The sequence below is a fragment of the Amphiprion ocellaris genome, chromosome 7 (genome assembly GCF_022539595.1).
Source record: "Amphiprion ocellaris isolate individual 3 ecotype Okinawa chromosome 7, ASM2253959v1, whole genome shotgun sequence".
In the NCBI taxonomy this organism is placed as follows: Eukaryota; Metazoa; Chordata; class Actinopteri; family Pomacentridae; genus Amphiprion; species Amphiprion ocellaris.
In genome coordinates, this window is record NC_072772.1 from 15,789,949 (window position 1) to 15,812,574 (window position 22,626).

Here is a 22,626-nt window from a genome sequence, read left to right on the forward strand (position 1 = left end):
CACGAAACACTTCACATATGATGTTTACTTCAAGTAAGCTCAAGACATATTTTGTCTACTGCTTTGAATTAATCAGTTTTACTTGTGTGCATTTTGTTCAACTTCTCTTTATTGATTTGATTTATTTGATTGCATGAGTTTCATTTATTTTTGATATTTTCTGTTTATCTTGAACATTTTATCTTGTACATTACATACATAAGTTCTGTGCATACATGATATTCAAACTGACTCAAAGTGCAAAGCAAAGAGACTATTTTCTCCATTTGAGGCTTCGTGGAATTTTGAAAGCATTTTAAAATAAAAACCACCAAAACTGAAAAACTATTGACAAATCTAACTGGGCCGAAACTGCAACATACAACTTCCATTCAGTGCTTCATTATATGTTAATCACGCACCATGTAGGTATGACTTTTAGATTTATATAAATAAACACTTGCTGCTTCATAAACAAGACTCTCATAATAAAGAGTAACTAGTGCTGATTTCAGATGAGACTGCAAATCATCTCAATATGCATAAAGCCAACAAAGCTGTCTCATCTGCAAAAAACAGTCTTTAAATCCTCCGTGTCTAGTTCCAGGGCATTTGTGATGCAGCTTGTTTCAAAAGCTCCAACTATTCTACTTACACCCTTCTAAGGAAAATGTTAACAAACTAGTTTGATGAGCTCTCATACTTTGGATACATTTCATTGTTCTTTGTATCTGTCAAGATGACTTTGTAGCCAAAAAAATATACAAGCATAGACCTTTCATTGAGTTATGTTTCTTAGGAATGATTTTCAGCACAGGTGTGGGTGTGGTGTGTAACTTATGTGTAATCTGTCCTCCCCAGCTGTTTGTCTTTACTGATGGAGAGGTGGGAAACACCAAAGAAGTTCTAGATCTGGTGAAGAAGAATTCAGGTTCCCACGGGTCAATCAAAAAAACCACAAACACATGATGTGTTCAGTGTTCTAGTGTTGTGTGTGATTAAATCAAACTGCTGTATTGTAGGTGTTTCTCTTTTGGGATTGGAGAAGGAGCCAGCTCTGCTCTTATCAATGGGTTGGCCAAAGAAGGAGGAGGACATGCTCAGTTCATCACAGGGACTGACAGGATGTAAGCCAAAGTAAGACAATACAGTTTTAACAATTCTAATAAAAATACAGCAACATATTTTTGGACGAAAGACAGAAGTACAAAATCTGAGTAGATGTTGTCATTGTCTTTAATTCTTTTACTCCTCGACTCAAACTACAATGTACAGCTCCGCCCACCCAATATTCCTTTAAAACCAAATACAAGGAAACGTGACTTTCACATATCTCTCTGTAGAAATAAACTCTTCCTGCTTCATAAACAGGACTGTCATACTTCCGAGCAGCACCTGAAGTGAAACTGTCCTCTTCACATAAACTTCTATCCTCAGAGGTAAGTTACTTTTATTGTACATTTATTTAAGATGACACAGCAGTTAACATGTCACTGATATGAAAACATTAAAACATCTGGATACTGTTGTTGTCACACTGAGTCTGAATATTGTGCTCTACTGTGATGAGAGTTCTGCTTAAATAAGAAATTTTTTAAAAAGTTTCATTGAATCATCTCCATAGCTGCTCACTGTACAGTATCTGTCATTACTATTCATTACTACAAACTTGTTCCACAGGTGAACTGATGATGAACTGCTGTGGTCTGATAACTGTCCAGAAGGAACCAGGTACAGAGCTGCTAGGAAACAGTGACAACAATCTCTGATTTCCTCTATAACTGTTTTACATTCCTGTGGCGTTTAAATGTAAAGCTGTTAAATGTGTTCCTCCATCAGTTCCTCTGCAGAGCATTGAGGTGGAGCTGGAGGTGAGGGACCATGTGGCCACAGTGGTCTCCACTCTGAAGTACCAGAACAAAGAGGACAAACCAGTAGAGGCTGTGTTTGTCTTCCCTCTGCCTGGAGATGCTGCTGTCTGTCATTTCAGTGCTGTGATTGGACAGAAAGAGATTGTAGCTGAGGTGAAGGAGAAACAGGAGGTGAGCTGGACGGTAAATATTCAAAGAGGAACTAAAAACACTGTAAAGTGAACGTTACTGATGTGTGTCACCTTCCCTCCAGGCTCGTGAGGAATATGATGATGCATTGAGCTCTGGTCAGCAGGCCTTCCTATTGGAGGAGAGTGAACAGAGTCCAGATATATTCTCTATGAAGGTGGGTGGTCTGGCTCCAGGAGAGAGCGCCTCCATCAGGCTGGAGTACGTGACTGAGCTGGCTGTGCAGGCTGATGACGGGCTGAGGTTCTGTCTGCCTGCTGTGCTCAACCCTCGTTACCAACCTCAGGGTAGGAACACCAGCCAACACCTTCTACCTGAGTGCAAACCACACATGTTTGGAGTTTATTGTGACAGTATGCTGGTGGAGGTCAGAGACTACTATTCAATAATTGTGGTAACATGTATAAATCCCCTCTGAAACCACGAGCTTCACAAATCCTCCAAAGTCAAAGGAAACCAGGTGAGTCCCAGTTGTCTCTGATGTTGTTTCCAGGTAGTGAAGGTGCCAGTGTCCAGGTGTTCTCTGTTCCAGCCTCTCTGGTTCCCTACACTCTGTGTTTTTGTGGCCGACTCTTCTCTCCTCGTCCAATATGTAAAGTGGAGTCCAGCTGCTCCCTGGAGCCTCTGCAGTACCTGAACACTGATCAAACTCAGGCCACGGTAGGTAGAGTGCTGATGTGTGTGCTGTGTGTGGTTGGTCGTCTTCAGTGAGAAGAAAATGTGAGTTTGTTGTTGAACTGCAGGTGAAGTTGGCTGCAGGACACAAGTTTGACAGAGATGTTGAGCTTGTGATTTATTACAAAGACGCCCACCAGCCCACTGCTGTGGTGGAGGCAGGACAGACCTCTGCAGAGACTGGTGAGTGAAAAATCACTTTGTAAAATTACACCTGTGAATAAAAATGATTGAAGTTATTTGTGTGTGTTTTGGAAATAATATTAAAGTGATTTTTCTGTTGCTGTCATGTTTCAGGCACTCTGATGGGTGATCCAGTGGTGATGGTGAGTCTGTATCCTGAGTTCCCCCAGTCTGTGATGTCTTCAGTGGCCTCATGTGGAGAGTTTGTGTTCTTACTGGATCGATCTGGAAGTATGGGACCATCTGTGAACAGCAAAGAGAGGCATCAGACCCGAATCAGCAGTGCCAGGGTATTTATTATGTGATAGTGTGTTTCTCATGATGGTGGGGGCTGTGGCTCAGGTGGTAGAACAGATTGTTCACTGATTACAAGGTTGGCGGGTTCATACTTGGAAGTATGCATGCCTAAGTGTCCTTGGGCAAAACAATGAATCCTAAGTTGCTTCAGATGGCAAACAGGCACCTTGCATGGACGCTCTGTTGCCATTGGTGTGTAAATGGTTGAATGTGAAACATTTATTTGCTTTGCTACATCTTTGCACTTTTTAGATATATTTTTTCCGGTCTCGTTTCTCATCCCTTTACATGTAAATATTATTACTATTATTTTATTATTATTTTATGACTATTACGATGTTGATTGCTGCTGTGACAATGTAAATTTCCCCTGGTGTGGGGAGAAACAAAGGACTATCTTATCTTGTAGAGTGCTGAAAGTACCAAAAAGGTAGAAAAGTGTGATGTAAATGTCGACCATTTACCTTTTCTCATGCAGTGACGTTGGTTATCTCTACTTTTTTCTCTTGAGGATACTCTGCTGCTCCTGTTGAAGAGCTTACCTATGGGCTGCTACTTCAACATCTACAGTTTCGGGTCCAGCTTTGAACACATTTTCCCGTAAGTCTCTTCGTGATATCTGTCAGTCCAACAGATGTCTTCTCTTGGTATGAAGCATGTACATGTGTGCATTGGTGCATGTGTTTGTGTGACGGCAGTCAGAGTGTGGAGTACAGCCAGAAGACCATGAAACAGGCTCTGAAGAAAGTTGAGGAGATGGAGGCTAATCTGGGAGGAACAGAGATCCTGAAGCCTCTAAAACATATTTACAGCCAGCACTGTATTCCTAATCAGCCTAGACAGGTAGTACACACACACACACACACACACACACACACACCCACACACACACACACACACACACATACAAACAACACACATACAGACAACACACACACACACACAGGTTGAACCAGTTGAATCCGTTGTTACACAGCTCCCAGCTAATGCTACATGTGTCTAGGTTTGATGTTAGGCTACTTATGTGGTGCTGATGCTCGTCTTTGCTGCTTCCAGTTAGACTGCAGATCGTCTCAATACGCACAAAATCAACAAAACTGTCTCATCTGAAAAAACAGTCTTTGAATCATTTGTATTTAGTCCCAGGGAATGTGTTATGCAGCTTGTTTCAGCTCCTACTGTTCTATGAACAGCCTTCTCAGTAAAATGTTGAACAAACTGGTTTGACAACCTTTCATACTTTCCATACATGAGTTTTGTTCATTAGAAATGACTTTCAGCACATGTGTGGGTGTGGTGTGTAACTTATGTGTAATTTGTCCTCCCCAGCTGTTTGTCTTTACTGATGGAGCGGTGGGAAACACCAAAGAAATTCTAGATGTGGTGAAGAAGAATTCAGGTTCCCACAGGTGAAACTACAAAACCACAAACACACAATGTGTTCAGTGTTCTAGTGTTGTGTGTGTTTAAATCAAACTGCTGTATTGTAGGTGTTTCTCTTTTGGGATTGGGCAAGGAGCCAGCTCTGCTCTTATCAATGGGTTGGCCAAAGAAGGAGGAGGACACGCTCAGTTCATCAGAGGGACTGACAGGATGCAACCAAAAGTAAGACATTAAACACTATGAAGCTGTAATGTTCAATAAGGTAGCAGCAAATATGTATTTCAGCTTGTTGCTCCAGTAAATAAAAGTATGATTTTATATGCTTTGTACTATTTTTCAGGTGATGCAGTCACTGAGATTTGCTCTGCAGCCGGCTGTGGAAGACATCTCAGTCACATGGGGTTTACCAAAGGGAGTGTCTGTCACTGTCCTGTCTCCACCAATCACATCCATTTTCCAGGGTCATAGGTCACTGATTTATGGCCAGCTCACTGGACAGGTAGCAGCAGCATCTTCTCACAGTTAAACATGTCTCTGGTTCTATTTGTCAGATGTATAAACATGAGTATCAGTGACCTTTATGTAAAGATGAGATTGTTTTCCAGCACTGTGCTGCCTCCTCAGAGTTCAGAGGCCACAGAGGGCAGTGTGACGGTGAAGTACAGCCTGGCAGGTCGTCCCTCTCAGAACCAGCTGCACTTCAGTCTGAAACCTGCAGAGGACACTGGGTAAAAGAGCTGTTGGTCCCACAGCAGAATTAGACACTGACTTTGTCATAATGACTGTGTTTAGGTTATATATGTCAAATTAAATTTCAGTTTGTCATTGTGAACATGTTAGCATCCTTCTATTAGCACATAGCTCAAAGCTCCATGATGCTAAATTACTCATTGTCTTTTTGGTGCATCAACAATGTTCATTTGACTTCTGATTTCATGAAGTGAAACATTTTTCATGTTCTTATTGACCTTTCAGTAGATTGAACAAACCAGATCTCTGTTTTCCATTGATAGAAATGTAAATGAAGCTCCTCCTCTTCTTCCTTCTCTCTCGTGTCTGCAGATTAACTGTCCACAGGTTGGCTGCTCGGACTCTGATTCGCTCCCTGGAGATGGAGGACAGAGAGCTCAGAGGACGGCAAGATGGAGGAATTAAGGAGAAGGTGATGCAACTCAGTGTCCAATCAGGAGTGAGCAGTTGTTTCACTGCCTTTATTGCTGTCAACAAAGCTGATGGCAAAGTGATTCAGGGACCTCTTGTGCGCAGAAATGTTCCAACAGCCGGTGAGTATTTGTCTCAAAACAAATTAAAACAAATTTTCTGTCACCGTCAGCCTTGAAGGCAAAACATCAGGACACTCCTGAAAACCGAGTTACTGAAATCAAAATCCAACATGTAAGAGCAAGAAGATGTTTCAATGTTGCCAGGCAGATAAACAAACCAGAGGAAGCAGGCAGAGACAGACAGAGGACTGTAGGTCAGGTGACTCAACTGGAAGAAAACAAATGAATGTAGTCACATTCTGAAATGACAGGATTCAGCTGTGATCACACTGCAAGCCTCAGAATGTAACAATCCTTTATCAGACTGGTCCATATGTGTTTATTTTATTGACAGATCATGTGCCTTTCCATGTTGAACCTGTGGAATAATGGACTCCACAGTGTCTTGATGACGGTTTCAAAAACACAGATTCACATTTTCAAGCTTTCATACGAATCAGTGTCAGCAAACCAATGCTGTCAACTTGACCAGAGATGCAGGTGTGCTAGTGTGATTGAGCTGCAATGAATGGGGGGGTGGAGGTAGAGAAAGATATAGAAGAGCTCACTCTAAAGGAAGTTACATCTGAGACATTTTAAGGTGGGAAGGCATCGTTTTTGTTGAAAACAAAAACTCGAAGTATATAACTTTGATACACAGAAAAGTTTTTAGAAGTTTATTCAATCACCTGAGAGGAATTTTAATACATGCATAAACTATTAAAATGACAGCAAAACAGCCCCCGAGCATAATACTACCGCCACCGTGCTCAGTATTCTGGGATTGAAGGCCTCACCTACATGGATAAACCATTGTGTTCAGACTTTGTCTTCATCCTCATTCGAGTGTAAAGTGCAATGGAAACAGATGTTGCATTTACAATTCATTCACAGACATCAAATGATATCTGAATTCAGTATATTGGAAACAAAAGCACATACAACACTGGAGGAAGGAACAGTGTACATTTGTGGAAAAAAAACTGGCATACACTCACATGCCGTTGTTAACAACAATCATGCATTTTGATTCCATCATAGATTTATTATAGATCTTCTGAATATATAACAACATCGGTTGGTTGGTTTGTGTTGAATTAGGTTTCCATATTCCCCCATTCCTGTGTGTTCATTCGTTAGTTTTTTCTTGGTTTTTGTAGTTTTGCACTTTTTCTGAGTTAGGTTTGTTTACAGAGTTATTTTACCTTCCCCCACTTCGTTGTCTTGTCCAATTGGTTATTGGGATTGTTTTCTGTTAATCACTCTTTATTTATTCACCTGCTCCTGGGTTTTAATATCTGCCATGACAGTATGACCTGGCCATTATGAACCCAGCAGACACGGATCCCGCCTCCGACTCGGAGCCAACCCCTTCTACAGATCCATCAGGCTGTAGTCAGCCAGGGGATGTTACTTGGCCACCATGATCAGGCCCTAGGAAATTTGTCTGACAAAAAGCAAACCATTCATCCATCCATTTTGTTCCGCTTCTCTGGGATCGGGTCACAGAGGTAGCAGACGAAGCAATTCATTCCAGACGTCTCTCCTCTAAGAAATGCTTTCCAGTTCTTCCTGAGGAATCCTGAGACGTTCAGATGAGATATATAATCCCTTCAGCAAGTTTTGTTTCTGCCACACAGTCTCCTCCCAGGCAGATGTGCTTGGAAAACCTCCCAGGAGGCATCTGAACTAGGTGTCCAAACCATCTCAACTGGCTCTCTGTTTCTCCCCCAGGGCCACCTGATCAAAATCATGTTTTTCCCCTGTAGACATTTTATTTAAAGACAATGAGTATGATTGTTTTGATTTGATTTGTCTGGATAGGAACTAAAAACTCATTGAGGCAGCTGTACATGTGGTGCATGGAGAAGCAGCGCAAAAGCCCTGGCTCAGTGACTCATTATCTGAGTTTATTTTTGACTTCCTTGAAACACCTGTTTCCTGGCATGTGCACCCCATGCCAGCTACACAGTCAGCCAGCCACCGGCCTGCAGATTCCCTGCAAGCTTCAGAACCAGTCAACTCCCAGTTCCTCCATCAGCATATCATCTAGTGCTCTGTGATCCTACTTGTTGGACAGAGCTCTTGGATTAGACAATCACCACACTGTCCCAACTAGTTTTCTGCCTATTCCGGCTCTCCAACATTCCAAAGAATCACCTTCTGGAAGGACTTCTCGAAGAAAGTGTGATGCCAGACCTCACTGCTTCCCAGCACCATGGAGCTCCCACTACCGAGCGCTGTGGAGGTCACTCTGCTGTACGCCATAGAGATCCCAGTCAACCAGTCCTGCATCCTGGCCACCTCCAAGGACATCCACACCATCTCACCTGTTTGTGTCCCTGATAGGGTTGATGATGTCTTTCCTGTCCTCAAGTCCTGGGACCTGCCAAAGTCGGCTGATATTTCCCCAGTTTCAGAGACTTTTCCAGAGTCAGCTGATAGTTCCCATGGCAAAGAGACTGTTGTGGAGTCAGCTGACATTTCCCCTGGCCAGAGATTGTTCCACAGCCTGTATTAGCTTCCCCTGTACCAGTGTCTCCGTCTTTGTCAATCCCCAGCCAGGTCCCCTGCCCGGCCTCCAGAGGGACTCCGCCTTTGCCACCAGTCTCCAGAGCAGTCCCATGTTGTCCATCGTCGGCCTCCTGCCTGGCTCCATCTCTGCTGCCGCCCCCCACACTGTGACTTCCTGTTTTTGAACTCCTTGCTTGGTTTTGACCCACCTCAGGACCACCCTCTGCACTGTGTTTGAATTCCTTTAGTTGCTTTTGACCCTCCTCCAGACCCCCTCAGCCCACCTAACTTGTTTTGAACTTTCCTGTTGTGGTTTTTGGATCCGTCCTTCATCAGGACTTCCACTGCCAGCACTCTAACCAGCTTTGTCTGACACCCGGAGGCATCTGTAGAGGGGTGGTACTGTCAGGACCCCCAGCCTCAGCCTCAGTCTCTGCCTAACCCTCTCTCACTTTCTCCCTCTCCATCACTCTCTTTCCCATCCTCTCACTCTCCTTCTCACTTGGCTTCACTCGCTCTCTTTCTCCTGTCATTTCTGGTCGTGTGTGTGAGTGATTATTACAGGGATTGGAGACTCTTGAGAATTATGTCTTGACATCACCTCTTTTCTTATTTTGTTTAGGGCTTCGTTACAGATATGCCTATGTAAAGCCCATTCTCTGTGTTGTTCCAGCAAGTTGTGAACGTACGTAATAAGCCAAATGACGCAAGAATGCACATCTTTGTTTCCTGTTAAAACAGTAAATGGATGTAAATACTTAACAAACCTAAATTTTTTAACCTATTTAACTTGTTTGCAGAATTAATGAGATACAGTATGTAAAGTTGTGTTTGTTATGGTTCACTTTGATAGTCATTAATAAAGGCTGTTGCCTAAAGCAGCAAGTGAAGAAGATTGTTAGTTGTATGATAATTTACTAATTTTGATGTTTTGACCTCGTACTTTGTTTTTTTTTCAGTGGACCTGATGGCTATTCATGACTGTTTGGAATGGAACGTGGCCCCGAAAGAGAAGACTAAGGATATGACATGCTTTGATCCATTTAAAGGAGGTGGGCATGAAATTTGAAGACCATGCATCAAACACCATCACAGTGCCAGTCAAAATATTGGGCACACCTCCTCACACAATATTTACTATTTTCTACAGTATAGAACAATATTGAAGACATGAGCACCACGAGTCAATACAAGTGTTATTAGGGAGTGGAAGAGAAAGCAAATCAAAACAATCCAATTGGAGACATGCAAATACTGAGGCCAAACTTAGATTATTGGAAAACAAAGGGTTTAACTATATAATTTAGGTGTACAGCTGAACAGTGAATTCTGCTGCTGACTGAAACAGACTGATAAGTTAAACAGTGATATTTTCTTGTGACAGAGGATCAACAGTGTGGAAAAAGCAGTCTAACAGAGGCTTAAGTGGGGTTTTAAGAATGAAATATACATGTTTTTTTCAATTATCCTTTAAAATAGACAAGATTTAGTAAGGAATCCATTTCCTAGGTGGATTTCTTGAGACAATTGTGCATAATCTTGAATATTAATAACAGCAATATAGATTTCCTGTAGAGAACTGTGGAATTAATATTATTTGAAACAATGAGTGAGAACACAGTGGTTCTATCAGGGCAGTCACACTTTAAATTGGAACTCCTTATTCTTCAGGACCTTTGTGAAGCCATTTAATGAAAGTTGTGGAAATGTTAGTAAAACAATCATTTGAACTTCACACCTTCATAATCATCTGTTAGTTGCATCAGTAATTGTTACTGGCTGCCTGAACAATATTCACTTCAGAAGCTCAGAGCTAAACTCACATTAGTCAGTTTCCTTCAGTTCAGTAGTCTTAGTTACTAATACAACATAGTGCTGTGAAAAAGTATTTCCCCCCTTGTGATACCTTCTGTTTTTGCATCTTTATCACCTTTAAATGTTTCAGAATGTCAAACAAATTATAAGATAAAGATAACCCAAGAAAACACATATATTCAGTTTTTATATTCTGATTTTATTTATTGAAGGAAAAATGCTGTCCTGTTCAACCTTTCCCTATGTGAAAAAATGACCAAATTTACCAGCCACACCCACATATGATTACTTTCAGACTTTATGAATTTAACATCACTAAACAGAACCTGTCTGGCATTGTCAGGTAGCTGAGGGGGTCTCAAAAAACAGCACATGATACCACCTAATTTAGTGTTTTGTGGGTTATCTCGATTTAATCTTAAAATTAGTTTGATATGAAACATTTAAGTGTGAGAACTATGCAAAAAAAACTGAAGATATCTGTATGAGGGCAAATGCTTTTCCACAGCACTGTAGTTACCTTAGAGGACAGGATCTGTGAAAAACTACTAGCGGTGAAAAGTGTATATATGCAGCGTTTGTTGTGAGGTGCTGAATTTTACATGTTAAACACATTTGTACTATAAAGTGTGTCAACAGTACACAATGTAGCACTTATTTAGCATTTATTTTAAATATTCAGGTTCATTTACTCCCAGAAGCTCTACTTGTACAGCCAATGTCCCCATCCTGCTTAAGAGAGGTGTACTATTACATATCCTCAAGTTGCCATGCTGAGAGTTTTAACTTCCTCCCGTGTATTTAAGGTACTGTGGAAATAATACGTGCCATGCAGATAATGAGTGAATCAAATCCTGTTTTGTTTGTAACCAACTGCAGTGCTTTGTGCAGCAGAATTTTTTATCTTGTCATTAGGCAATATAATCCATTCAAGTTAGTTATTGCTCAGTGCCTGCCTTTATGACCCAGGGCCTGCAGAACTACTGACATCATCTTCAGACTCAGCTGCGTTTTAGATCATAAACTATAGGCAGCAGTAGAAAACAAAAAGAATGATAACAGTGTATTTTTCCCCAAAACCAATATGGTCATTTCAGCTTCCTCTTTAGACGTGATCGGGTGTAAAGAGGCCACTGCACCAAAGCAGCCCCCCAGAGACCCTTTGCTGCAGCTGGTCTCCCTCCAAAAGGCATCTGGCTGCTGGATTCTGGATCCAGATCTGGCTGCTGCACTGGGAAAGACCAGCGAGGAGGTGGAAAAGTCAAAGCCTGCAATGGTGGGTTGTTGTCAAAAACAATAACATACATGATTAACTGCAGTTATTTGGAAACAGATTTGATAGCACAGTTTCCAGGAACTCACATGACACAGTACAGTTTGTTTGATTTGGTGAATTAGGTCACCAGTGAGGTGTGGGCCACCATCCTGGCTCTGATCTGGCTTCATGGTTTCAAGATGGATGCAAAGGAAGAGTGGGAGCTTCTGGCTATGAAGGCTGCATCGTGGCTCCGTGCTCAGAATGGTAGAAACCTCATTCATAAGTGCTGAACTGCTGTTTTTAACATTGATTCTTACATTTTTTTATGGCTTGTTTTTTCAGCTCCATGTGTTCCAGAGTGTGTGGATGCTGGAAATGCACTGCTGGGTTGCAGCTTGCAGAAAGATGCACTGATGCTCTGAGTCTTCACCTTCTGGATTGTTATAATTAAAGTCTGTAATTTGTTTTTATTTTGATATTTTTTTTTCAATTGGTCTTAGAAATGTATACCTTTTGGAGATTATCAGTCTAAAAATACAGAATTTTCAAACCTGTGCTAAAACATAAGAAAGATAACTAAAGTAATTGTGCCATTTATATCACTTTGTGTCTGTGACAACTAAATATTAGACTTATATAACATAGATTCTACTTGTTGCTTTGAATAAAATGATCTTCAGTGGCTTTATTGTGGACTTCACACCTGCTCTGTTCACTGTTCTGTGTGACATCAGTTTATACAAGCACACCTCAAGCTGTCAGCAGAAATTTCTGGATGCCAATAAAAGCAAATTGAAGCAGTTTTTAGCTGTTCTTTTCTTGTCTTTTTTATTTGTTTTTCTTTGTTTTGTTTTGCTTGTGACATTAGTCACTGTAAAATATTCATATTTTTAATTTTAACAAATGAATAAATAATAAATGTAAAATAATGATGAGGTTTTAGGCCAGAGTTCATCTGTAGCACTTCAATGCACAATGCTTCATTTATAATGATGTTTTGTGACTCATCTTTATCAGGACACTGCTGCTCCTACAGTATGGATTGTTCATTATAGTCCTCCATCTGAGCCAAATCCAAACAATATGTTGATGCTGAGATGTTCTCCATGAACGATTTCCCAGAAAGTCTTCATTCCTTGTATTTCCCACTAGATGGTGATGATGTGCAGGATTGACAGCGAATACTTGTATTTAATCATAAAAAAAATCATATGGATGGATGGATGGATGGATGGACTGTCAGTGAGGTGAGCTTTTGTTTGGATAATCAGATGTTGAGTCTCTAAAGAAAAAAACAAAGTATGACCTGAAGTGACCTACATATTTAGAACATTTCTACATTTCAAATGTGTTTTCTGTTGCTGCAAATTGCATGACTAGTATGCTTAAGCAGTTTGCATGCTGTTTAATGGAAGAAATGTAAAACAACAAAATATGACAGAAAAAAATGAGTGTAAAACTTAGCAGCTGCTTGGACTCAAAAGTGAAGGGTATGTCTGCAGAGACGGAGGCTGCACGGAGAGGGCTGCACACTTCCGGTCGCACATTGAGAGCATTTTTTTTAAGTTACCACAATAGATGATCTCTAAAGTACACAAGTTACGGCTTAAATGCAGAACTTGCAGCTTTAAAGGATGATTTCACTCAAAATATACTTAGAATTTAAAAGGTTTTTTCCAAGGACTATTCCACTTTCATTTTGGCCCCAGAAAGTTTGTCAACAGAGGCGGAGGCTGCACTTTCAGGACCACATTCCACACAAGTTGTGAAATTATCAGGTAAAAAACAATGGAATCATGTAAGTGCTTTTGTGGTGTCGAGATCTCAAACAGCACAATCTGAAAGGCTGAAAAGAGGCAATACACACGGACAACTCTGGAGGCAGATATATATTTATAGTTATTTTATACAATAACATTACATACAAATAAAAGTTAAACACACAAAGATACATTAGTTCTATGACTCCCTGACATGCATAAATACAAATATTTATAACGATAAACAAATAATACGTTTAAAACAAACAGCCCTCTCGGTGCAGCCCCCAGCTCTGCAGACACCATAGACTGTATATACAGTCTATTGCAGACACATACGATTGACTCAAACTGCAACGTACAGCTCCGCCCACCCGGTGTTCCTTTAAATCCACATCGAGCGCACCAAGTAGGCGTGACTTTCACGTCTCCTGAAAAAAACTCTTCCTGCTTTATAAACAGGACTGTCATACTTCGGAGCAGCATCTGAAGTGAAACTGTCCTCTTCACATAAATTTCTATCTTCAGAGGTGAGTTTCTTCGATTGTGCGTTTATTTAAGAACACTGAGTCTGAATATTGTGATTATTGATTTCTGCTTATATGAGACATCTGTGCTGTTTTTATTCCTCAAGTAAGCGAGTTGTTTACGAAAAAACACAACTACAAAACAGGATTAAAGACAATATGTTGAGAGATGAAACGCAGTAGAAGAACTGATTGAATCTGATCATCAGTTAAGTTTGTTAAATCAACCAGAAGAGTCAGAACATTAAATAACATCCAGGTGGAAAATATTTCTAACTGACAGCAGTAAATAAAGTGTTTTATTGAATCATCTCCATTGCTGCTCACTGTACAGTATCTGTCATTACTATTCATTACTACAAACTTGTTCCACAGGTGAACTGATGATGAACCGCTGTGGTCTGATAACTGTCCAGAAGGAACCAGGTACAGAGCTGCTAGGAAACAAAGTGACAACAATCTCTGATTTCCTCTATAACTGTTTTACATTCCTGTGATGTTTAAATGTAAAGCTGTTAAATGTGTTCCTCCATCAGTTCCTCTGCAGAGCATTGAGGTGGAGCTGGAGGTGAGGGACCATGTGGCCACAGTGGTCTCCACTCTGAAGTACCAGAACAAAGAGGACAAACCAGTAGAGGCTGTGTTTGTCTTCCCTCTGCCTGGAGATGCTGCTGTCTGTCATTTCAGTGCTGTGATTGGACAGAAAGAGATTGTAGCTGAGGTGAAGGAGAAACAGGAGGTGAGCTGGACGGTAAATATTCAAAGAGGAACTAAAAACGCTGTAAAGTGAACGTTACTGATGTGTGTCACCTTCCCTCCAGGCTCGTGAGGAATATGATGATGCATTGAGCTCTGGTCAGCAGGCCTTCCTATTGGAGGAGAGTGAACAGAGTCCAGATATATTCTCTATGAAGGTGGGTGGTCTGGCTCCAGGAGAGAGCGCCTCCATCAGGCTGGAGTACGTGACTGAGCTGGCTGTGCAGGCTGATGACGGGCTGAGGTTCTGTCTGCCTGCTGTGCTCAACCCTCGCTACCAACCTCAGGGTAGGAACACCAGCCAACACCTTCTACCTGAGTGCAAACCACACATGTTTGGAGTTTATTGTGACAGTATGCTGGTGGAGGTCAGAGACTACTATTCAATAATTGTGGTAACATGTATAAATCCCCTCTGAAACCACGAGCTTCACAAATCCTCCAAAGTCAAAGGAAACCAGGTGAGTCCCAGTTGTCTCTGATGTTGTTTCCAGGTAGTGAAGGTGCCAGTGTCCAGGTGTTCTCTGTTCCAGCCTCTCTGGTTCCCTACACTCTGTGTTTTTGTGGCCGACTCTTCTCTCCTCGTCCAATATGTAAAGTGGAGTCCAGCTGCTCCCTGGAGCCTCTGCAGTACCTGAACACTGATCAAACTCAGGCCACGGTAGGTAGAGTGCTGATGTGTGTGCTGTGTGTGGTTGGTCGTCTTCAGTGAGAAGAAAATGTGAGTTTGTTGTTGAACTGCAGGTGAAGTTGGCTGCAGGACACAAGTTTGACAGAGATGTTGAGCTTGTGATTTATTACAAAGACGCCCACCAGCCCACTGCTGTGGTGGAGGCAGGACAGACCTCTGCAGAGACTGGTGAGTGAAAAATCACTTTGTAAAATTACACCTGTGAATAAAAATGATTGAAGTTATTTGTGTGTGTTTTGGAAATAATATTAAAGTGATTTTTCTGTTGCTGTCATGTTTCAGGCACTCTGATGGGTGATCCAGTGGTGATGGTGAGTCTGTATCCTGAGTTCCCCCAGTCTGTGATGTCTTCAGTGGCCTCATGTGGAGAGTTTGTGTTCTTACTGGATCGATCTGGAAGTATGGACTGTTCTACCAGTAACAGCAGGGAGCAAGAAACTCGCATCAGCAGTGCCAGGGTATTCAGCAAGTGTTAACTTTATAATATAATCATTCATGTCTGTCTCAGAAAGCCTTGACTCTTTTAATCCTTCCGACCAGGATACTCTGCTGCTCCTGTTGAAGAGCTTACCAATGGGCTGCTACTTCAACATCTACAGTTTCGGGTCCAGCTATGAACACATTTTCCCGTGAGTGACACAGTGCACAATAGTGTTTTTCAGTCAGTGACATTACTTGTGTGCATGTGCAATAGTAGATCAGCTAAAGCGTTAGAGAGAAAGTTGTTGTTGGGTGATTGTGCAAAACTCCAGATTATGTACATGTCAGTCTTTGTATTTTAAAGTGAATTATTCCTACAATGTTTTATGTTTAGGGAAGCTGTTGTAATGTTGTCTTGTTAAATGTTTGTCTGATAACGCATGTAAATTCTGCACCGCTGTTCTGAGTTATACTCCTCAGTTTTTGTGTTTCTGATGGCAGTCAGAGTGTGGAGTACAGTGAGAAGAGCATGGAGGAGGCTCTGAAGAAAGTTAAAGGGATGGAGGCTGATCTTGGAGGAACAGAGATTCTTGAACCCCTCAAACACATTTACAGCCAGCGCTGCATTCCCAGTCAGCCTAGACAGGTAATACACACACAACAACAACCTCATCTTTTTGGTTATTTCTCAAAGCTGCTGATCATAGATGAGGGTAATATAGATCCGCTACTTAAAAGAGAGCTTTGCCTTCAGACTGAGCTCCTCTCTCCTGCCCTGCTGATACAGATCCAGTCCACCTTTCAGTCTTAGGGTCAGGTTGTGAGTCATTCCCTCCCTTGGGCAGGGACAGAGCTCCTCACCTTTCTGAGGAATGTGCTATACATAAAGCTGAGCCTGACTGTATGCATAGCAGAAGGCTTAACATTACCTGGTGCATTCCACCATAAACTCCTCAGTTGGTCTGCTCAGTAGCCTCCACTGTTCATTTCACACCCTAGTTAGTAAATTCTTGAACAAACTGGTTTGTTTGACGCTCATATTTAGCATACCCTTTTCTGTTCTTTCTGCCTGTTAAAACTACTTTTGTTGTAGAAACAGCTCACTTACACACCTTTCATTGAATTATGTGGAAACCTTCAGCACAGGTGTGGGTGTGGTGTGTAACTTATGTGTAATCTGTCCTCCTCAGCTGTTTGTCTTTACTGATGGAGAGGTGGGAAACACCAAAGAAGTTCTAGATGTGGTGAAGAAGAATTCAGGTTCCCACAGGTGAAACTACAAAACCACAAACACATGATGTGTTCAGTGTTCTAGTGTTGTGTGTGTTTAAATCAAACTGCTGTATTGTAGGTGTTTCTCTTTTGGGATTGGAGAAGGAGCCAGCTCTGCTCTTATCAATGGGTTGGCCAAAGAAGGAGGAGGGACATGCTCAGTTCATCACAGGGACTGACAGGATGCAACCAAAAGTAAGACATTAAACACTATGAAGCTGTAATGTTCAATAAGGTAGCAGCAAATATGTATTTCACAGGTAACCCTGAAGGGTAAGTTCAGATTGACACAGCAGGACAAGCTATTCTTTTGTATGTAACTAATAAAATAGAATAAATGTGAATAATAAAGGCAGCAAAACAGATCTGTGTGAGGAGAGACTGACATGTTGCAACCAAAAGTAAGACATTAAACACTATGAAGCTGTCAATTTCAATAAAGTAGCAGCAAAAATGGATTTAAGAGTTAAGATAAAAATGGTACCTTCAATGATCCCCCCACTGTGAAAACGCTGATTTACACAGCAGCACAAGAAAACCTACATATGTATAGAATATAATAGTATAAATAGGAATAGTAAAGACAGTCAGATCTGTTTAATTGTCTTTGTGTGAGGAGGATATGCTCACGTCATCCAGTTCAGCAAAAAGACTGACAGGATGGAGGCCAAAGTTACACAACACACGAAGATTCAAATTTCAAAATCACAACAATATTTCTTAAAAATCTTGCCAGGAGATGTGATGACAAATTTGTATCTTTTTTTTTTTTTTTTTTCAACTTATCAGGTGATGCAGTCACTGAGATTTGCTCTGCAGCCGGCTGTGGAAGACATCTCAGTCACATGGGGTTTACCAAAGGGACTGTCTGTCACTGTCCTGTCTCCACCAATCACATCCATTTTCCAGGGTCAGAGGTCACTGATTTATGGCCAGCTCACTGGACAGGTAGCAGCAGCATCTTCTCACAGTGAAACATGTCTCTGGTTCTATTTGTCAGATGTATAAACATGAGTATCAGTGACCTTTATGTAAAGATGAGATTGTTTTCCAGCACTGTGCTGCCTCCTCAGAGTTCAGAGGCCACAGAGGGCAGTGTGACGGTGAAGTACAGCCTGGCAGGTCGTCCCTCTCAGAACCAGCTGCACTTCAGTCTGAAACCTGCAGAGGACACTGGGTAAAAGAGCTGTTGGTCCCACAGAAGAATTAGACACTGACTTCATTCTGTTTGCATGTGTGACATAAAGTGTTAACTTTGTCATCCTGAGCGTGTTAAGTTCAGTTACTTCAAAGCACCGTGATGCCGGTTTTCTTGATGTCCTTTTTAACACAAACAATTTTCATTTCACTTCTGCTTTCATTCATTGAAATCTGTTTTATTGAATTATTGACCTTTAACAGGATTAACTAAACCAGATCCCTGTTTTATATACATAAAAATGTAAATGAAGCTCCTCCTCTTCTTCCTTCTGTCTCCTGTCTGCAGATTAACTGTCCACAGGTTGGCTGCTCGGACTCTGATTCGCTCCCTGGAGATGGAGGACAGAGATGAAATGGGAGAAACTGATGGAGGAATTAAGGAGAAGGTGGTGCAGCTCAGTGTCCAATCAGGAGTGAGCAGCTCTTTCACTGCCTTCATTGCTGTCAACAAAGACAACAATGAGACAATTCAAGGGCCTCTGGTACGCAGAGATATTCCAGTAGCCAGTGAGTGTCATTTTTCCAAGTTTCTACTAAAAATCAGAAAAGCACGATGTGGTTGTTGTATGTTTCAGAACACAGAAAACCTCCAGCTCTGTTCTGACCTGTGTGGAAGAGAGACACAGTGATAGAAGCAAGGCTGGTCTTTCTCTGTTTGATGTAATATTGTCTAATGACTTGGCAGTGTGCTTAATGCGTCTAGGAAATGAGGAAATTAGTACAAATGCTTGAGACAGAAACAGCCCCGTGTTCCCAGTTGAACTGCATTGTCTGATCATTCACAATGTGCTTTAAGCTCAAAGCGTCACATTTAGAGGCATTTATTGAAGGTTACGAAAGCAAAAAATTATTGCTCGGATTCCAAAAGATCACTTGTAAATCTATTTTATGCTAAGTACAGGAAAATTCACGTGTTTTATTGTATTGTATATCGTCACATATGCTGTATTGTCATGTTGATCAGCTGGGAATTAGCCATGATGCAAACAATATGTAAAATATGGCAGTGTGATCTTTGATGAAGGCTTTTTTATGAACCAGTTGTACTCTGTGACAGTAATTATTAATTATCAGTTTGTATGATATTTTTGTTGCCACTATTGACCTTTATTTATTAACCTGTTCTCTTTTCTCAGTGTGTTGTATGATGATGTCTGCTGCTGATTGCGATTACAGTGTTGATGACTTTGAGATGTCCAATGATGTAGTTCTGGGTGAGTAAAAGATTCAATGAATCTTGGCAAAAATATGTGAAATCATTTCTTATTTCGTCTTCAGTCATCTGCTTAGTTTAAAACTGCTTTAATGCAAATGGCAACAGTCCCCTTAAAAAGACAGTTATTTTGCAAAACTAAGTTAAACCAGTTGTTTTTTTTTTTAGCTCCTAAGGCTCATAGTAGTTACAGACTAATGACATCTGAGGAACACTTGCTCCACTAATCTTTTGAATTGTTTCCTTTGGCCCTAAAAGATGCATAAAGGTAGATGAGTATGTCTCTGCCTGCTGTGGCTCTGCCTGATTTAAGGCTTGCATGTGTGAGTGCAAAGAGTAGCAGTAAAATAACAAAAAAAAGAAAGCCAAGGATCTTACATTGCATTGCTTATGTTCTTTTCGGCCGTTCAGTTCAACAACAGACTGTAAATGTAACACTGAGGTTTTCCTATATTGGGTCATGATCAATTTAATATGGCTTTCTTGACAAGAATTTGCAGAAAAATGCCCTTTCATGTCAAAATCAAAACAAAGCCATGTCAGGTAATTAAAATCTTGAAATGTAAAATAAGTGATTGCCTTAGTATTCACCCTCTTTAAACTGACTTACCTAATTCAACACTGATGCAGCCAATTGCTGCTAAAAGCCACTCAGTTAATAAAATCAAGATTATATGAGTACATGTCCAAAGTAAATGTAGTATAAAGACATCTGTTTCTGAAAGGTCCAGTTATTAGTGAATCAGTGCTCCTGGTTATAATTACACAGTGAAGACAAAAAGACACCCCAAGCAATCCCACGAAAAGTTTATTGAAAAGCATGAGTGAGGGGATGGAAAGAAGATAATGTCCAATTCACTGAATATCTCGACGTTCAGTTAAATCCATTATTAGGAAATGGAAGGAATATGACCAATGTGTAAATCTGCCAAAAGCAAAAAACTGTGACCGGGAAAGACAGAGACTAGTGAGGGAGGCCACCAAGACACCTATGACTTCCTCTGAAGGAGTTACAAGCTTCAGCAGCTGAGATGGGGGAGACTGTATACAGCAAGTGTTAACTAGACTCTTTACCAGTCAAAGCTTTTTGAGAGTGGTAAAGACAAAGCCACCCTTCATATTAAATCTTGACTAGAATTTGCCAGAAAGTCAACTGGAAGAAGGTTCTGATGAGACCGAAGTTGAGCTTTTTGCAATGTCCAGGTGAAGCAAACCAGGATCAAACACAGAGCAGCTCTACAACAAGATACAGCATCGATTTAGTGTGCTGGCCAATTTAATATGCAATAAATATAAAGAAATTCACTTAGTGATTTTGACTAGCATTATATGATATTTTTGTATGCCTTTGCTGTTGTAACAATGCAATTCCTTTGACTAAGAAGGGTGTTGTGCCGATTTTGGAACAATGGAATATTGCAAAGATTCCCCATGTGATGCTGCGGAACTTGGGAGCAGTGATGAAGGTACCTGTTCTGTATTACTGATGCAGAGACTTAATAGATATGTACTGATTATTTTCAGGAGTAATGTTATACTTGCTAGTTTGACTGTAGTTGTTTTAGTGTGTGTAACTTAATTAACCTGATGTCACTGTTTGCATTTTGGTTGCTGTGCACCTCTTTAGCACTGATTCTGTGATTGCAAGCATATCCAAATATACATTTTAAAAAGATAAATCTAGCTGTACATGCTACTGTAAGCATTATGTTGAAACCACTCATGTCAAGATTTCTTTTTTAAATGATAAATGTTAATTTTATAAATCAGCTCAATAAAAGCAACATGTAATATATGCAATATGCAAGGTATAACCACAGGTTTGATTTTGATAAATTCAGTGTGTCACACATGGATGCTCTCCATCAGGATCATGCAAAAATATTTGTTGAATTGTGTGTAGAAGAGGTTGAAACGCCTCAGCAGCCCCCCGTAGACCCTTTGCTGCAGCTGGTCTCCCTCCAAAAGGCATCTGGCTGCTGGATTCTGGATCCAGATCTGGCTGCTGCACTGGGAAAGACCAGCGAGGAGGTGGAAAAGTCAAAGCCTGCAATGGTGGGTTGTTGTCAAAAACAATAACAGAAATGATTAACTGCAGTTATTTGGAAACAGATTTGATAGCACAGTTTCCAGGAACTCACATGACACAGTACAGTTTGTTTGATTTGGTGAATTAGGTCACCAGTGAGGTGTGGGCCACCATCCTGGCTCTGATCTGGCTTCATGGTTTCAAGATGGATGCAAAGGAAGAGTGGGAGCTTCTGGCTATGAAGGCTGCATCGTGGCTCCGTGCTCAGAATGGTAGAAACCTCATTCATAAGTGCTGAACTGCTGTTTTTAACATTGATTCTTACATTGTTTTATGGCTTGTTTTTTCAGCTCCATGTGTTCCAGAGAGTGTGGATGCTGGAAATGCACTGCTGGGTTGCAGCTTGCAGAAAGATGCACTGATGCTCTGAGTCTTCACCTTCAGGATGACGACACAGAAGCAGATCTTCTCTACCCAGAGGCCTTTATTTCTTGAATATTGCACTGTTACTGTTATAATTAAAGTCTGTAATTTGTTTTTATTTTGATTTTTTTTTTCAATTGGTCTTAGAAATGTATACCTTTTAGAGATTATCAGTCTAAAAATACAGAATTTTCATACCTGTGCTAAAACACGAACGAAAGATAACTAAAATAATTGTGCCATTTATATCACTTTGTGTTTGTGACAACTAAATATTAGACTTATATAACATAGATTCTACTTGTTGCTTTGAATGGAATGATCTTCAGTGGCTTTATCATGGACTTCACACCTGCTCTGTTCACTGTTCAGTACAAACTGTGTGACATCAGTTTATACAAGCACACCTCAAGCTGTCAGCAGAAATTTATGAATGCCAAAAAAAGCAAATTGAGGCAGTTTTTAGCTATTCTTTTCTTGTCTTTTTTATTTCTTTTTGTTTGTTTTGTTTTGCTTGTGACAATAGTCCCTGCAAAATGTTCACCAAAGCCTTTTCCAAAGCAAATAACCCTGAGTGGAGCTAAAGTACAGTAAACTAATTCTATTACAATCATTCTGACAGGTATTATGATATGACTCATAACTTTAGTCAGAACTGAACTTTTACTTTCATTTTCACAAATTAAAAATCCGTAAATATAAAATAATGATGAGGTTTTAGGCCAGAGTTCATCTGGAGCACTTCAATGCACAATGCTTCATTTATAATGATGTTTTGTGACTCATCTTTATCAGAAAACTGCTGCTCCTACAGTATGGATTGTTCATTATAGCCCTCCATCTGAGCCAAATCCAAACAATATGGTAATGCTTAGATGTTCTCCATGAAAGATTTCCCAGAAAGTCTTC

General features: G+C 40.7%; 2 protein-coding genes across 5 annotated transcripts in view; both read left to right on the top strand.

Moving 5' to 3' along the window:
- The first annotated feature begins 791 nt into the window (after positions 1-791).
- LOC111589129 (von Willebrand factor A domain-containing protein 5A-like) lies at positions 792-12,229 on the top strand. Of its 4 annotated transcripts, XM_023299849.3 has the most exons (21): positions 792-920; positions 1,002-1,116; positions 1,351-1,418; positions 1,660-1,710; positions 1,819-2,021; positions 2,104-2,326; positions 2,533-2,699; positions 2,783-2,897; positions 3,012-3,187; positions 3,706-3,794; positions 3,893-4,037; positions 4,524-4,603; positions 4,685-4,799; positions 4,918-5,076; positions 5,202-5,305; positions 5,640-5,860; positions 8,976-9,038; positions 9,313-9,405; positions 11,266-11,444; positions 11,567-11,690; positions 11,769-12,229. In XM_023299849.3, exons 4-21 carry the CDS (start codon positions 1,668-1,670, stop codon positions 11,846-11,848), a joined length of 2,379 nt encoding a protein of 792 aa, XP_023155617.1. In that variant the 5' UTR covers positions 792-920; positions 1,002-1,116; positions 1,351-1,418; positions 1,660-1,667; the 3' UTR covers positions 11,849-12,229. The 4 variants fall into 4 exon arrangements, 2 of the variants coding, with proteins under 2 accessions (XP_023155617.1, XP_054868029.1); XM_055012054.1 differs by lacking the exons at positions 792-920; positions 1,002-1,116; positions 8,976-9,038 and having other exon boundaries at positions 1,309-1,418; XR_008602235.1 differs by lacking the exons at positions 792-920; positions 1,002-1,116; positions 8,976-9,038; ... (1 more) ...; positions 11,567-11,690; positions 11,769-12,229 and having other exon boundaries at positions 1,308-1,418; positions 5,183-5,305.
- A 1,377-nt stretch (positions 12,230-13,606) lies between these two features.
- LOC118469647 (von Willebrand factor A domain-containing protein 5A-like) overlaps positions 13,607-22,626 on the top strand; it is a 104,195-nt gene continuing 95,175 nt past the window's right edge. Inside the window, 16 exon segments of the mRNA XM_055012055.1 lie at positions 13,607-13,716; positions 14,089-14,139; positions 14,250-14,452; positions 14,535-14,757; positions 14,964-15,130; positions 15,214-15,328; positions 15,443-15,618; positions 15,701-15,789; positions 16,082-16,226; positions 16,771-16,850; positions 16,932-16,998; positions 17,000-17,047; positions 17,642-17,800; positions 17,926-18,029; positions 18,339-18,559; positions 19,189-19,266. Of these exon segments, the coding sequence (XP_054868030.1) occupies positions 14,097-14,139; positions 14,250-14,452; positions 14,535-14,757; positions 14,964-15,130; positions 15,214-15,328; positions 15,443-15,618; positions 15,701-15,789; positions 16,082-16,226; positions 16,771-16,850; positions 16,932-16,998; positions 17,000-17,047; positions 17,642-17,800; positions 17,926-18,029; positions 18,339-18,559; positions 19,189-19,266 (1,918 nt within the window). The 5' untranslated portion in view covers positions 13,607-13,716; positions 14,089-14,096.

Coding starts and splice junctions, on each gene's coding strand:
- LOC111589129 (XM_023299849.3), top strand. CDS start 1,668: ATGATGAACTGCTGTGGTCTGATAACTGTCCAGAAGGAACCAG. Junction 2,700..2,782: donor CTGATCAAACTCAGGCCACG/GTAGGTAGAGTG, acceptor GTTGAACTGCAG/GTGAAGTTGGCTGCAGGACA. Junction 9,039..9,312: donor TGTTCCAGCAAGTTGTGAAC/GTACGTAATAAG, acceptor TTTTTTTTTCAG/TGGACCTGATGGCTATTCAT.